This window comes from Schistocerca cancellata, chromosome 10, assembly GCF_023864275.1.
Source record: "Schistocerca cancellata isolate TAMUIC-IGC-003103 chromosome 10, iqSchCanc2.1, whole genome shotgun sequence".
Classification (NCBI taxonomy): Eukaryota; Metazoa; Arthropoda; class Insecta; order Orthoptera; family Acrididae; genus Schistocerca; species Schistocerca cancellata.
The window spans coordinates 145670265-145687413 of NC_064635.1; the positions used below are offsets into that span (position 1 = coordinate 145670265).

The 17149-nt window shown below is 44.1% G+C and overlaps 1 protein-coding gene across 1 annotated transcript in view; it reads left to right on the forward strand.

Annotated features, from left to right (window-relative positions):
* Window positions 1-11030: 11030 nt before the first annotated feature.
* The window catches only part of LOC126106832 (galactoside 2-alpha-L-fucosyltransferase Sec1-like), a 96445-nt gene continuing 90326 nt past the window's right edge, over window positions 11031-17149 (forward strand). Inside the window, exon 1 of the mRNA XM_049913229.1 lies at window positions 11031-11182. Within this exon, the coding sequence (XP_049769186.1) occupies window positions 11166-11182 (17 nt within the window). The 5' untranslated portion in view covers window positions 11031-11165. The remainder of the gene's footprint in view (window positions 11183-17149) is intronic.

Below are 17149 nucleotides of genomic sequence, written 5' to 3' on the forward strand. Positions count from 1 at the left end.
TGGGCACGCAACAGGCACAGGTTAGACAAATACGCCCCCAGACACACACACACACACACACATACACACACACACACACACACACACACACACACACACACACACACACACACACACACACACACACACACACACACACACACACACTGGAGAACCAAAGAAACTGGTACACCTGCCTAATATCGCGTAGGGCCGCCGCGAATACGCAGAAGTGCTGCAACACGTCTTTTACGGACTCGAATAGTGTCGGAAGTAGTACTGGATGGAACTGACACCGTGAATCCTGTCCATAAATCCGTAAGAATACGAGGGGTTGGAGACCTCTTCCGAACAGCACGTTGCAAGGCATTCCAGATATGCTCAATAATATTCGTGCCTGGCGAGTTTGGTGCCCAGCGGAAGTGTTTAAACTCTGAAGAGTGTTCCTGGAGAAACTGTGTAGCAATTCTGGAGGTGGGGGGGGGGTCGCATTGTCCTACTGGAATTGCCCAAGTCCGTCGGAATGCACAATGGACATGAATGGGTGCCGGTGATCAGGATGCTTACACACGTGTCACCTGTCAGAGTCCTATCTAGACCTATCAGGGGGCCCATATCACTCCAACTGCACATACCCCACACCATTACTGAGCCTCCAGCAGCTTGAGCAGTCCCCTGCTGACATGCATGGTCCATGGATTCATGAGGATGTCTTCCATCCCCTCAATACAATTTGAAACAAGACACGTCCGAGCAGGCAACATGTTTCCATCTTGGATATTCGGGAATCCAGCAGGATGTTAGCGTCGTTCTCGCACGATATTTCAACAGCGTGCCTCGCTGTTTTCTTCAGGTGCTACCTGAGACTGGTCCTTGGGTCGATCGAGTCCAGTATTTATGCCTGGGAGGAGCTGGGCGTTCCCTAATCGGTCCGCGCCGGGTCGAGTGTTCCATCTGTGGTCCGCGCCCGCCAGACTCGGCTTCAGTGGACCCCTCCAGTCGCAGATGTTCCGACTGCCGTCGGCGCCCGTTCTGGCCGTCCTCAACGGATGTGGTTATCATCTGAGGTGTGTCAGACCTGGTCTGAGATGTTGGGTACTCTAGCTTCTGACCGTTACTATGATTTCCACTTCTGTTTCGTGCTGGGCGCTCCCTAATCGGTCCGCACCGCGTCGTGTGTTCCGTCTGAGGTACGCGCCCGCCAGACGCGGCTACATTGTCCCTCTCTGGTCGCTGGTGTTCCCTCCGTCGTCCGCGCCCGGCCTGGCCGTCTTCTGAAGTCCAGTTCATGATCTAGGGTGTGTCAGATCTGGTCTCCAATGTCAGACACCTTGTCTCACGGCTGTTCTCTCGGTCTCCACTTCTATTTCTTGTAGAATCCCTGAGTGTCCTGCGTGAAGAATTACATGTTTCCAGTTATAAACAGACCAATGTCGATGTTGACAGGCCCAGGCGAGGTGTAAAGCTTTATGTCGTACAGTCATCACTGGTAGAAGAGTGGGCCTTCGGCTCCAAAACCCCATATCGATAAAGTTTCGTTGAATGCTTCGCACGCTGACACTTGTTGATGGCCCATTATTGAAATCTGCAGCAATCTACGGAAGCGTTCCACTTCTGTCACTTTGAACGATTCTCTTCAGCCGTCGTCGGTCCCGTTCTTGCAGCATCTTTTCCAGCTGCAGCGATGTCGGAGATCTGATGTTTTCCGAATTCCTGATGTTCACAGTACACTCGAGAAATGGTCACTCGAGAAAATCCCCAATAAATCGCTACCTCGGAGATGTTGCGGCCCAGGCCTCTTGCGTCCACAATAACAACGCGTTCAAACTCACTTAAATCTTGATAACCTGGCGTTGTAGCAGCAGTAACTGATCTAACAACTGCGCCAGACACTTGTTTGTCTTGTAAAGGCGTAGCCGATCGCAGAGCCGTATTCTACCTGTTTACATACCTCTGTATTTGAATACGCATGCCTATACCAGAGAATCGCGCCGACATTTTTTGTGGAGCTTCTGGTGGGGGAGAGTTTCCGCTGTTTACTTTATTTATGCCAAACCAACAAGTTGCCTTATTACAAACTTCCTACTTTTCTATTGAAGTTGTTCTTGTGCTTACGAGTTTCTATAGCCTCTCTGTACATCTCACCACACACTATCTCTTCAGAGTTATCTGGGCACCAAAGTGCACCGTGGACTCGACCACTACATGGTCCTGGTGTCGGATTCGCCAGTGTTGTGTTGTCAGTAACTTAACGGTCCGAGAGATCAGTGTCTTCCAACGTGCACTGGTCATTGGGCGTGACCTGAGCCTTCTTAGGCTGCCCAAGTCGACTGTTGGCAATGTGACTGTGAGGTGGAAAAGTGAAGGAAGAAGCACAGCTAAACTAAGACCAAGCAGACCAGATGTAAAGGACAGGGATCGTCCAGCAGTGTGGAGGATGGTTGCAAAAAATCGCGCTAAATAAGCGGAAACAACACTCGTGAGTGCTACCAGCAGTGCGACTAGCACAGTAATGGTTTATACAGATTTCAAAACAATGGAATATAATGGTCGATGAACATGAGCCAAACATTATTGTAGTACATGCTAAACGAAGGTTGAGATGATGTAAAGAACAACGCCACTGGGGAGTGGATGACTATAAATGAGTGATTTTTGAGTAATGTATCACGATATACACTGTGGCAGTCCTGGTCTTGGCGAATGCCTGGACAACGTTACCTGGCATGGTGTGTCGTGCCGACTGAACAAAGGATGTGGTGTTATGGTACGGGGGTGTTTTTCGCGGGTACTGTATGGTCCCCTTATTGCACGTAAAAAAAAGGTAAATGCGAAAAGATGTAAACACATTTGGCTGCATTCAGTACAGCATACAGTAAGGGAACATTTTGGAGACAAGAGTTGTTTGTACCACCATGACGGAGCACACTGTCATAAAGCAGCATCTGTTAGACGATGATTTGTGGACAATAACAATCCCACACTGGACTGGCCGCCCAGATTCCCTACCTGAATCCAATGGAGCACCTGTAGGATGAGTCACAACGTTAGCTTCGCTTCAGACCACAGAGCCCAACATCGCCGCATAACCTGGTTTGCACTTCTCATCCGCACTTCCATCTACACTGAAGCGCGAAAGAAACTGGTACAGGCATGTACCGGGTGATCAAAAGGTCAGTATAAATTTTGAAAACTGAATAAATCACGGAATAACGTAGATAGAGAGGTACAAATTGACACACGTGCTTGGAATGACATGGGGTTTTACTAGAACCAAAAAAATACAAAAGTTCAAAAAAAGTCCGACAATTGGCGCTTCATCTGATCAGAAAAGCAATAACTAGCATAACAAAGTAAGACAAACCAAAGATGATGTTCTTTTACAGGAAATGCTCAATATGTCCGCCATCATTCCCCAACAATAGCTGTAGTGGAGGAATAATGTTGTGAAGAGCACTGTAAAGCATGTGCAGAGTTATGGTGAGGCATTGGCGTCGGATGTTGTCCTTCAGCATCCCTAGAGATGTCGGTCGATCACGATACACTAGCGACTTCAGGTAACCCCAAAGCCAATAATCGCACGGACTGAGGTCTGGGGACCTGGGAGGCCAAGCGTGACTAAAGTGGCGGCTGAGCACACGATCATCACCAAACGACGCGCGCAAGTGATCTTTCACGCGTCTAGCAATATGGGGTGGAGCGCCATCCTGCATAAACATCGTACGTTCCATCAGGTGTTTATCAGCCAGGCTGGGGAAGTTGCGATTCTTTAACAAATCGGCGTACCTCTCACCCGTCACGGTAGCAGTTTTGCTGTCCAGCGCCATCTGCCTGACATTTTGTGAACTTTGTTTTTTTTTTTTTTTTTGTTCTAATAAAACTCCATGTCATTCCAAGCATGTGTGTCATTTTTACCTATCTATCTACATTATTCCGTGGTTTATTAAGTTTTCAAATTTATACTGGCTTTTTGATCACCCGGTATATTCAAATATCGAGATGTGTAAACAGGCAGAATACGGCGCTGCGGTCGTCGAAGCCTATATAAGACAAGTGTCTGACGCAGTTAGGTCGGTTACTGCTGCTACAATACCAGGTTATCAAGATTTAAGTGAGTCTGAACGTGGCGTTATAGTCGACGCATGTGAGCCGTGCAGCGGCTCGCGTTGGTGCTGTCTGTAGGTTCCGCCCTCATTTGGAGGCCAGACGGTATCGTTTAATTGGCATGGTGGTGGTTGTTTGTCTTCTTCTCGTGTTGACTGGCGCCAACGGTTTCGCAAGCGTCGCCTGTCCGCTAGTGGCAGCAGCGGCGGTTGTCGATATGTAGTAACAGTTGTCTTATCTTTGGGGCGGCCGGCAAGCTTCTTCATCTCAAAGTGAGAGGTTCCATGCCCTCTTTTGCATGTCTCCTCTCATTTTCATCAATTTTATTAATGTTCTATGTCATTGCACGGTAGTAACAGACCGAATAAGGTAATTGTAATGAGAGTATTTGTACTGAGAACTCAAAAACTACTTTTCACTTGATTCCCATGCATGTTGGTTTAGTTCCATGAGTGGCCTGTGCGAGGCAAGCATCGGAGGACGCGGCACACTGCATTTCCGGTTGGGGGCTGCACTTCCCTGAATTCTGTAGGATTCGTACAATAGGCTTAAGCGCCTGGCGGAACGACTGACGTCGCTCGAGTTTCGCCTGTTGTATGCAGGGGGAAATGACCTGTGAGACGTCTGAGTTTCGCCGCAGTTTATGTGTTAACTGTTCCGGCACTTGCGGAACGAAGATTCCTGGCACCAACTGACTGCATTGTCCTCTTGATTGAGAGAGCCGGCCGGTGTGGCCGTGCGGTTCTAGGTGCGTCAGTCTGGAACCACGAGACCGCTAAGGTCGCAGGTTCGAATCCTGCCTCGGGCATGGATGTGTGTGATGTCCTTAGGTTAGTTAGGTTTAAGTAGTTCTAAGTTCTAGGGGACTTACGACCACAGATGTTGAATCCCATAGTGCTCAGAGCAATTTGAACCATTTGATTCAGAGAAAACTTGTGGACTGTGCCCTGCTGAGTGTGAGTGTCTGGCACCAGTTGGCCAGTGGTCTAGGCAGCCGATCAAATGGCAAGTTCAGTGCCCTCAGCTGAATAGCAGAGGCATGATTGGTCAATTTAAACTGAGGCTAGTTGACATCATAAAGCCCTGCTCGAAATTGGAGGGAACGGTCGCTATTGGTGCAAATGACGTTATGAGACAGTGTGGGGAATTTTTGAATCAGCACTGAATGCTGATTCGCGGTTTTCGGGGAGAGTAGGGAGTTGAGCAATGCTGGCTTCGCTGCTTGCATCGCATCAGAGAGGGGGATTCGGGATCTGATCTTCGTCGGAGTCAGACAGTCTTGTGACTTGGCCGCTCTTTTTCGGAAGAACTTAGAATTCTCAGACAGCCTTCGCGGCCAGGGGTTGACACAGAGTTGCTGGACGGCAGAAGTCGGCGCCTACATCATCATGACGCTGCCTACCGACGACGTGACGCAGATTTCAGTACTGGTACAGTATTTTGCAGCTCCGGCAGTGTAGGACCTTATCAATTTAATACTGAACCCCTCAGCAGCACTCGCGCTCACTTTGCTGCAAGTCCACCTTGCTTGCTTCTCCATGTGATCCCATTTGAGCTCTCACTACTAATTGCGATACTGCTATATAGTCGGGAGATTAATATTCGATTCATTAGGACCTCCAGTCATTATCGTCAATCTATTGCATCACAGAGAGTAGGAGCCCCTTCTTCTCAAGCCAACTCTTATTTTCATAATATTTCTGTATACCCTATCCTTTAACCTACTGTGTGTGTCGACAATCAAAATGGTTCAAATGGTTCTGAGCACTATGGGACTTAACATCTGAGGTCATCAGTCCCCTAGACTTAGAACTACTTAAACCTAAAGACATCACACACATCCATGCCCGAGGCAGGATTCGAACCTGCGACCGTAGCAGTCGCGCGGTTCCGAACTGAAGTGCTTAGAACCGCTCGGCCACCGCGGCCGGCGTCGACAATCATGTGCATTTTGTTCTGATATATAATAAATCTCATTGTAATATTTAACCCGCGTATCATTTCATAGATATATCCAGAATCCCATTTCCTGTTGTTTATTATGATAAAATTCTCTTTTTTCTGAGTTGATTACGATTTTCTATTAAATTATAGTGAGTGTGCACTCCTTATTTTACCAGATAGCAGGGTCCACCATCACTTTCTTCCGTTGTCATTGGGCGCATAGTTAATTAGGTGGTAGATAAAGAGGGGGTCGACTGCATGTCTTGTTCTCATGCAAAATTCGTCTGAATTAAAGAGGTACCAACACTTCTGCACCCCGGCACCTCGCAAAAGTACCTACAGCAACCTATAGTCTATTCACCGAGAGCTGGGACGAAACATAAACAGTGTCACGTGAGCGACTACGCTCGTTTCCAGAGAAAGCATTCGGTGTTCACGTGATACGTAGGGGTGTGGAAAATCCTTGGCGCACGTTTTGCAGCTGGCGGCGTTCGGCTGGCTGCCGAGCTGTCACAGCGGACCGTGAGAAACCTGGGCAACAATGTACGAAATAAATTTAACAATAACGTTAAACTGAGTTCATTCTGTCGAAGCAGATTTCTTTCATTCAGGTTGCTAACAAAACGCTCCATTCAAACATAATTAATTGTTAATTTTAACAATAATACCAGTAATAATAATAATGATAAAGGACGAAACAAGGTTCACTCTGTCGAACTTGAACTGTTTTCATTGAGATTTATAACAAACCGCTCCTCTCCTCTATAATGCAGTCTAATTTCCACATTTGAGTTTCCACTTTTTCTACGACGTGGAGGACGCACTTGTTCCAATCCTCTGCAGTCACTGTTCTTACTGCTTCTTCTCGCAGTACTTCCGGCATTTTGTATGTTTTGTTTTTCGCTGCAACATAGCCTTTGATTCTGGCCGACACTAACTCGATGGCGTTTAATTTACAGTGGTACGGAGGAATTCTGAGAACAGTTTTCTCTGCATTCTTCGCCATTACATTTATTGCGTATTCGTTGTGCGCTGTTCTGTGATTTTTAACTATATCTTAAAGTTCTTTCTTCGACATACCGTCTTCGAAATCAATGTTTTTAAATTTTAGCCACTCTGATATTTCGTGCTTATTGGAATTCGCATTGGGAACTTTTTCTTTTCTCTGGGAATGGTACGGTGCGTTATCAAGAAGAATAACTGTATTTTCCTGAAGCCGAGGAAGAACATCTTGAAACCACTTCTCGAAGGTTTCGGCGCACATCTCCTCATGATAATCTCCACTTTTCTTGGATTCGAAAGTCCACAAACATCCTTCAACGAACCCTGCTTTTCTGCCAATGTGTGCGATAATCAGACGTTTCCCTTTACCTGATGGGCCCTTGCTTCTGGTGGATAATCCGTACAGAAACGCTTGTTTTGAGGAATTTATAGTCGTTTACCCAGACGTAACTTCGGGTATGTCCTGCGTTCACCCACGTCTCGTCCAAATAGTAAATGGGTCTGCCTTTATCTCTCAACCGTTTAATGGTTCGAAGATAACACCGCCTCCATAAAACGATGTCATCCCTGTCTATTAGCATGCTATCGCGCCAACGCTGGACATATTTGAAATTCATTTCTCTCAATAACTTATAAAATGTAGTTCTCCGAAAATTGCCCAGATCTGCATCTTCGTTCACGACTGTAAGCACTTTGTCAATTGTTGGCAATTCGTTACGAAAAAAAAGTCGTGTACTTTCCTTCGTATCGCATTTCTATCGAAGTCATCAACACTTTCAGAAAGTTTCTGTCGTAATATTCCTTTCTTGGGAAACTTCAAAGAGTGTGTCGCCTTGTACTCACTTATCACACGATACACTGAAGAACGTCCAACACCTGTAGCAGCAGCTCTTTTCGAAAGAATGTCACTCATCGACTGCTCTGGATGTAACAGTTCCGTTGTATACACATTAAGCACAATGTGCTTCTCAGAAGAACTTAATGATTTCTTCTTTGCTCGCTTCTTCGATGAACTCAGAACTAACACGTCGACCTCGATCGCTGAATCCGTGGATGACACAGCCGTATGTGATGCTAATGAAATAAGTGAATATATAAAATAAGAAATCATGCGATGCTATTGGATGCGCACATTAACAGTGAATGCTCAGCGTAACTACAAACACATATACTTACTCTAATAATCAACAACTAGTCTTTCAAGCGTCTTTACAGATTAACTTAAGATATCGTGAAATCGCCGCTGTGCAACACCCACTAACGAGCTCACACCTGCAACTGAGACGGCCACACTGACTGAGCGCCGCGCCTGCGAACCGCACAATGCACCCCTCATAAAGGACAAACGGTTTCACCCATCGCATTTGAACAAACTACAAAATTAAATTCAAACCTTTCTGAAACTTTTCTCGCTTACACCCCCACAAAAAAATTCAAAGGGTAAAAGTTTGTCGCTTACTATATTTCGGATGATGATTTGGTAAAAGTTCTGCATCAGACGTGAGATTTTAATTTATTACTTCACTATTACTGACTCTACTGGGTAGAAAATTTGCAGACGTCATCAACATATAGTATTGAAGGCAATTATAAAATCATTTTGCTGTGCGACACACAGTTTAGGAGTTATGGCGTGATAAATATAGAGTAACGCGAAAAACAACTTTTCCTGAAAGCTTAAATATTTCTCTTTTTAAGTGACAATAAATTTTAATGTAATGAAAGAAAGGTGTCGGAAGGTAGTTCTCGGATCACTTTATCATGTTCAGGTGCCAAATTATCAAAAACACGACTTTCATTTTTTAATTTGTGACGCCCCTGCCTTGTACACCCCTCGACAGCAGCGCTGTGGTCACGAGCCTTGCCGTGTTGACAGTACGTCTCTTGTTTCGGTGAATGGAGCAACCGATCCCTTCTTGTAGTCAAGTTTTGCCACAAATTTCTCTTCTCCCCAATTCTATTTAATACCTACTCATTAGTTATGTGATCTACCCATCTAATCATCAGCATTCTTCTGTAGCACTACATTGCGAAGCATAGCTCAGTGAAACCCAACTCATACTTTTCTCATATGACTTCCTTAAAGTCACGTTTCAAGGCAAAAAAAAATCAATAACAAGTTAAAAACATTTTGAAACAGAAGCTATTAGCAACTAACATGAATTCCCAATTTCCACACAAGGAAAACTGTGGAAACATTAAAGAAACTCAGGTCATTTTCAAGTGGCTGTAGATCCTGTTTCTGTTGCAGTATGGTGGTCAACTGTCGAGGTATAGCTTAACTGCTCATACGTCATGTAACCTACTTTAAAAATATATAGAATTTTACTAACCATAAAACTCTGTAACTCAAGAATTAACAGTATTGTCCAAATAGCTTTGACATGTATTGCGCAGTCCTTAAATATTTAGACATTGCAATGTTTACAAACGCTGCGCAAAACACAACCTCATGTCTCAGGATAACAAAAACAGTAGAAAATGCTTGAAACTGGTTATGGTGGTCTCAAGTATACATTCCCCCATGTGGTTATAAAATCTGTCACTAGACTGAAACACTGTCCAGGAAAGACCCTGTGCTCCTAGGTACACAGTCCTCCAGGTATTTTCCATATTAGTAGTAGACAAACTATTTTTTATTGCTGTCTTAAATACATTCAAATACAGTAAAACAGACACAGGCCATTTATTTTGTTGTGGAAGTAGCTATGACTACAACTCTTTTTTTCTTGGTAACAGTTAAAACAAAAAATAAAGCTACCATCTGTTTCTGCCGCCCACAACATCAACATGCATGCTTAACACATACTACACACAAGATTTATATAGAAAACAGGAAATCTAGAAAAATAAGCCAATATGCCCTCTCAAACCACTTATAGTATAACGTTTCATAATTTTAGGCGTGTAGAAAATGAACTGATCTTTGGCAATGACATGAATATGTGTGATGTCATGTAGATGATAAGCAATGGCAAACAACTTGGGACTAGAATGATGTTATTTCTCCCAACCCCCCCCCCCCCCCCCCCCCGCACAAACACACTTGCAAACACACTTGCCATAGGAAACCCTCTGATTTGACTATTGCCAAGAAAGAGATGTGGTTTAAGGAGCAGTTGAAAATGAAGTTGGACAATAAAATACTGAGCTGCAAGTGGAAGAGCTAAATATGTGTATTTGCTTAATATCTCTCTGACTGGCCTCTTTGCAAAATATGGCTACAGCTTAGGAATGGGGGTGTGGCTTAGGAAGGTGGGAGGGGAGAGTATTGGATGGAGAGAAGGAAGGGGGAAGAAGAGGGGGGAGAGAAGGAATGGGGGGAGCTGCTGAATCCTACTGGGTGCTAGTCACATCAATATGATAAAATGAGTAATTTGCTCTCCTACACATGTGTTCAATTTTTGGATGTATTCTTTTCAAAGACTGTAGTTTTCTGAGTAGTAATTACTTGGATGTCTTGGTAAAGCAATGAATTATCACCGATTTAAACAAATTATTATTATTATTATTTTTATTTTTATTGTAATGTATTTGATACACTTTAAGATAATGAAACAATTTATTATTGTTATATTAAAATTTTTATGTACTGTATTTCATTACTGTTACTATTAGAACTGAACACATCTGTGGCATCTTAAAACTGATGGTGACATCGAGTTATATTTTCGAGACGTAACAAACTCTCCACCCCCACTTCCACTTGCTACAGGCTTTTGACAGTCAACAGGTTGTGTACATGGAGAGAGTGGCCTGCAAACAAAGACGAGTCTTGAGAAGCTGTTGTGAATTGTGTGCAGACAGTAGCAGAACTGGGACCAGTTGCAGCCTGCCTGGAGGGCGTAGTGACAGTGCAACCTGGTGGCAGACTGGGGAACCTCGTGCTAGAGTACGCTTCTGCAGCTGCCGTGGCGCGGCGCCACCATCTTCGACTAGCTGTCCCGTTGGTCATGTGCAAGTTACTGTCCACAGTCTTCGCCAACCTCAGTGCAGACCCTTTGTCTGTTCTTCTGCAGCAGCCTCCGTGCCATGGAGATAATCTTACTGAGTTAAATGTACTGGAAGACCTACAGAGACAGCCTCCACATCCACTCACTGTAGAGCAAACGGTGAGGTGGGCACGGAGTAGGCACATGCCTGTCATTCTCAGGTAGGTAAAGAAATGTAACATTATGAACATAAATAGTCAATAAGATCCATTTGAATTATGTAAGTACCAAAAAAAATCACTCTGAAGAGTAAAAATCATGAAATTATTGAGAATAACAGCTTATAGCGAATCTTAGCAGAAGATCCATATACACTACTGGCCATTAAAACAGAAGCACCATGAAAGTGGCTCATAACAAATAAATAATTGGCTTGGATATGCAGGTGATTTAGTATTTTAGGCATCACAAAGTTTAATCGAATAACACCACCATCTACAATACACTCGAAGTGTTCGGAAATTCCCATTCAAACTTCTACAACTAGTATAGGAGAGTGAGTACTTAATATTTTGAGCAGAAACTCTTTTTCCAAAAACGTACCATTCCTACGTCGGTTTCAGTTCAGATGTGTAATGCGTCCACGTCTGCTTAAAGAAAGAGGAACGTCTGAAAATTGCTTGTTCTGGTGTGCAGTAGGGTAGACTGTATGACATGTACCACGTCAGACAATCACCTGATGTCACTTAATGTATGCCTTGCTGCGGAACCTGCTCAATACCTGTCCATCTCCAATACAGTAAACACTGTTCGGTCCACATTTCTGGAGCACAGAGACGTGCTCTTGAACATGGCGAAGCTCGAGATAACGGAAGAACTGCTAGTTGGTTATATCAAGAACGTTTTCCACAATGTAGCGTGCCAGAACACAAACATTTAACCAAGATACCCAGTGGCTCTGAGAAATAGCTGCCTTCACCGTGAGGAGGCAGGAACCTGTTGCTCCACGGCAATGCTGCATGCCTGAAGAGAACCCATCATCGAGTTCTCGAACAACTGTGTGTGCAATGAGTGTTAGTCACAGTACAGGCTGGGACATTATGTGTGAGCAACAATTACTTCCATACCACGTACTAAGGGTACACACTAAGGTTCCAGCCGATTTTCCACAAAGTGTTCCGTACTGCACATGGTTGCTGCACCACTGCATCGACATTCCTCTGTTTCGACATCAAGTTCTGTTCCCAGATGAGTGCATGTTCTGTAAGGAATGTGTTTGGAATTCACAAAACAGGCACATCCAGGCAAACAAAAACCGCTGTGCCATGTATCTTCAGGGATATCAGCTCTGGTTTGGTAATTAATGTATGTACAGGTATTCTGGACGATCACCTGATTGGGCCATACCTACTTCCAGTCAAGCTAACTGGTCCTGCGTACTTGACCTTCCTGCAAAAGGTATAGGAAGCGTTCTTCGGAGCAGTGCCCCTGCATGTCCGTCAGGAAATGTGGCTTCAGCAAGATGGTGCACGACCTCACTTCTAACATGCAGTTCGGAAGCATCTCAACAGGCGATATGGTGGAAGACGGAGAGGCTGAGGTGCTCCAACCATGTGGGCGTCACAATCGCCGGACTTATGTCCTGAGGGGTCGTATGAAAAGTTTAATTTGTGAGTCTTCTGTAGAGGCAGAGAAAGATCTGCTGGCATGAGGCCTGGCTGCTTCACTATAAACTGGAGAGACATCATGTGGGATGAACAGTCTGTGCAAGAACATGCTTTGCAGGTACATAGTCTGTAAAACTCTGGTGGTCGCCACATCGAGCTGCTGTTGTAATCCACCAGCACTGTACTGAACATACAGCATGCTGGATTCTTTTGTTTTGGAATAATATAAATATGCAATGTTTAAGTTTTAATAAAAACAAATTTGGTTATGTTTCCTTTTGAACTGTTACCCAATAATTGTACGGTATTATGCATAATACAATTGCTCAGGCAGAAGTGAATGAGATAAACATCTGAACTGAAACCGTCGTAAAACGTAAACGGTATGTTTCTGTATATGGGTTCCTATTCAAAATATTGCGTACTCACTCTTCTCTACAAGTCCTAGAAGACTGTAATGCGAATTTCCCAACACCCTATATGTACATGAAAATTAGGAAAACGATTTCCGGTTCAAAAATTTCAATTGAATGTCTGTTGTTTGTGAGAAGGTCACGTTCTACCTCCATTAAGAAGGAGAATTGTGGTGTGCGTACTGTAAGACCTGTGGTACACACACCATCAGATTATTTGACTTGTCGCTCTAATGAAGTAGGCGAGTGTCAGCAATATGTCTCGTGGTCTTATCGTGGCGTGTTTATCTTCTCCCGTGAGGTCAGACAATAGAAATGCCACTTGCACGCTTAGAGTAGCAGATTGAGGGTGACCAACTTTAAACAGAACTTGATTAATTTTCACACACATCTATTAAAATAATAAAAAGCGTAGACATTATGTAACTTGATTCTGGATGCTGTTTACAATTGACAATCTGAAGTTCCTTTGGTCTTGGTACGTTAACCTTATTCTCACATATCTCTGATACTTGACAAAGTGTCTGTTCATTTATCTTCATGGCTATGTACAGGAATATGATAATCTTATTAGGCGCAGACTGAAACTTGACTACAGACTAATGCAGACTGACTAATTGGAGGTCTGTACACACGTTATAATACCTCGTGCGTTCAGGTATCACTGCGCGAGTGTGATCCGCGAGGATAAAAGGTTCTAAGTTAGCAGCAATCTCATTGGCTGCGTTACATATTAAAACGCGGATTGGCAGAAGCAGAATTCGGTCCGTCTCTAAGGCAGTGCCATCTCGTAGTGCGGAGACGGACGAGAGCTGTGCCTGCGCTGTTGTGCTTAGCAGGGCGCGCTCTAGTGGGAAAGTTGTGTATGCGCCGACTACGTGGAACTATGTACACAACAAGAATCGTATACCAGCATGTGTCGAAATTGGAAAGCAGCAGGATTGGATCTGCCGAGAATGTGGTTAATCATCCCCTGATGATGCTGTTCGTCAGGGGCGCACATGAGGACAGACATATTTTTCGCTCAACTGTCCTGAGTCAGGAAATAGAGATGAGATGTGTCTGTAGAGGGGGAAGTACTCACACGATGTCTGGGCCACCACAGACTGTTGGCACGGTGGTCACCATCGGGGCTTCCTTCGATGCGGCAGCAGAGAGAAGTGTGTGCTGCCAGTGGTGGCAGCAGTGAGGCTACTCTGCTTACTAGCCACAGCACCGTGGAGGAAGTGTCCCTGGGTGTGTGGAGGCTTTGGCAATAATGAGCAAGGCCAGATTGCAGTCATCGTTGCGACACACTGCAGTACTTATCAGCATTTTTTATTAGTGTGATGATGTGGGGTGCCACCATAAACACAGCACTATAATGCACAACTTTATTGTGAAACATCCTGGCAGATTAAAACTGTGTGCCGGACCGAGACTCGAACTTGGGAACTTTGCCTTTCGCGGGCAAATGATCTACCAACTGAGCTACCCAAGCCTGACTCACGCCCCGTCCTCGCAGTTTTACTTCTGTCAGTACCTAGTCTCCTACCTTCCAAAATATACAGTTTCATATTAGTGCACACTCCGCTGCAGAGTGAAAATCTCATTCTGGAAACTTTGTTGTGGGTTGACCTTACAGGAAGGACTGGGCCTTAAGAAACTGAACATCATTCGTAATGATTATACAGATACACATTTATCAATATCATCACAATTTTCTTATTGCCTTACAGCTGCCTGACTTGAGAATATGTTTAAGCAAAATCTTAACACAAATTTTAATCAATCAACGAAGCAATTTTTTAAACCAAAGCAAAAGAGTAGCTTCCTTCAAGCCGCTTCTTCCCTTCTCTATATAATGAAAAAAAAAACAGCTAGCATAAAGTGAAATTAAACAGAAATTTTGCAATCTTTCGGAATATCAGTTGATGTACTGAAATTAATTCATCACAAAATTTACAACGAACATGACACTATGAATCAAATCTGTGGTGTCACCGCCAGACACCACACTTGCTAGGTGGTAGCCTTTAAATGGGCCGCGGTCCGTTAGTATACGTCGGACCCGCGTGTCGCCACTATCAGTGATTGCAGACCGAGCGCCGACACACGGCAGGTCTAGTCTAGAGACTCCCTAGCACTCGCCTCAGTTGTACAGCCGACTTTGCTAGCGTTAGTTCACAGTCTACATACGCTCTCATTTGCAGAGACGACAGTTTAGTATAGCCTTCAGTTACGTCATTTGCTACGACCTAGCAAGACGTCATATTCAGTTACTATAATTACTATCTTCAAGAATGTCTTCTGAACAGATAATATTGTGACTCATGTACCGTCAAGAGCGACGTTCATCATTAATGGATTAAACTTAAGTATCAAACTAATTACGTCCGCCTTCTGAATTTTCATTCCTTGTCATGTTCCAGACCTCACGTCAGTATAGTTCTTCCCTCCTCACGATAGCCTGCTTGAGCTAAAACGCGTGCATTTCGGCTTCCACTCGTAACACGTTGTTGGCTCTTCTGCTAACACAAAAAAATCACCAATAATACAGGTAAATATGACAAATAAGGAAATGCTCAGGACTAGAGGTACCAGTCCGATGTCACTGGAAAATTTTCGGACTCCTTACAACATGGGCAACCTCGAAGAACTTGCGGCTCCCACCTGTACGACACACAATAAAACACCCTTTAAGACACATGCATCTTAACATAAAAGGCTAGTGGAAATGCAGGATATACAAAGCATATATTAATTACAAAGCTAAAGGATTTATTTAGCTCCCACTCACGTTGAAGCCACATAACTACCACATACTATAAATGACACAAACCAACAGCCCCTTTAAAATTTGCTTAGCAGTAGACTGAAAGAACCAAACCATTTGCCCCAAAATGAAAACAGCCTTTTAATCCACAACACAAGAAATATATTAAAAAAAAAATACTGACTTGCACCCTCGTGAGTTGCCAGCATTGGCCACAGGCCACTTGAATACTCGTTTCAGGCCGCTTGCTTCCTGTGGGCCGCAGATTGACGATCACTGTTATACAGGATGATTCAGCTGCCCCTACCACTGGGTTTTATGCAGCCTGCAACGCCATCAAATACCACGTATGAGATTTTCATATTTTCTTGCTCGCTGCACACAAACTACTAGCCCTACAGAAAAAATTAACAGGTCCTTTTAGTAGCAAATTTAGTGTACCTAAATTATGTAATGGGTACGTTTTCGCTGGAGGAGACAGTTTTCGAGTTATTCAAGAAAAACGTTATTGAAGGTCAGTTTTGTACGTTTTTCTCGAATAATTCGATAACTACAGCCTCTATCAAAACGCGTTCACGTCCAAAATTTAACTACATTACATTTCCTACAAAAGGATCACGTTCATTTTTTTCTGTAGAACTAATACTTTATGTGAATCTTCAGGTTTTGGCGGCGCAAAGACTGTTCCATTAAGTTTCGGGTGTGCAGCCGCAAGAAATCTTCTTCTTCTTCTAATATTTCGGCTGTATACCGTCCAGCCATCTTCAGAGTGAGTCGCAAGACTGCCGCTCCAGTTTTTTTTTTTTTTTCCTTTATTGAATTTCAATTCCCCCGAAGGGGGCGGGCTGGCAGCAGCTTAGGACGCCACTCTGCAGCCTACAGATTTTCTGACAAAGAACAGGAGAATAAATAATAATAAAAAACAGGCGATAAAATCGGGGACTTAGTGAGTAACAAGGTGAAAAGAAAACGGGGAAATTAAAACAAGCAACAGAGGGATGATGAAGCGAATAAAAATACATACGGAGCAGACAGGGAAAACAATAGACAATTAAAAAAAAACACGGTGACAGTCGGGATTCTGTACGCAAAGTATATAAAATTCACACCCAGCGACAGCATGGTTTCTGTTTGCAACACGTGGAAGACAAACAACACTAAATAGTCACTAGAACACAGCACGAAAAAGTCGGCAAAGGTGACACCACAGTCGAGAGCAGATGGGGGGAAACTGGACAGGAGATGGGAAAACAAAAAAGGGGGGAAAGGAGAGTAAAAGCGAAGGGGGGGGGGGGAACCGGGAAAGGAGCTGATGGAGGATGAGGACCCATAAGAGGGGTGGGGGGCAAACGC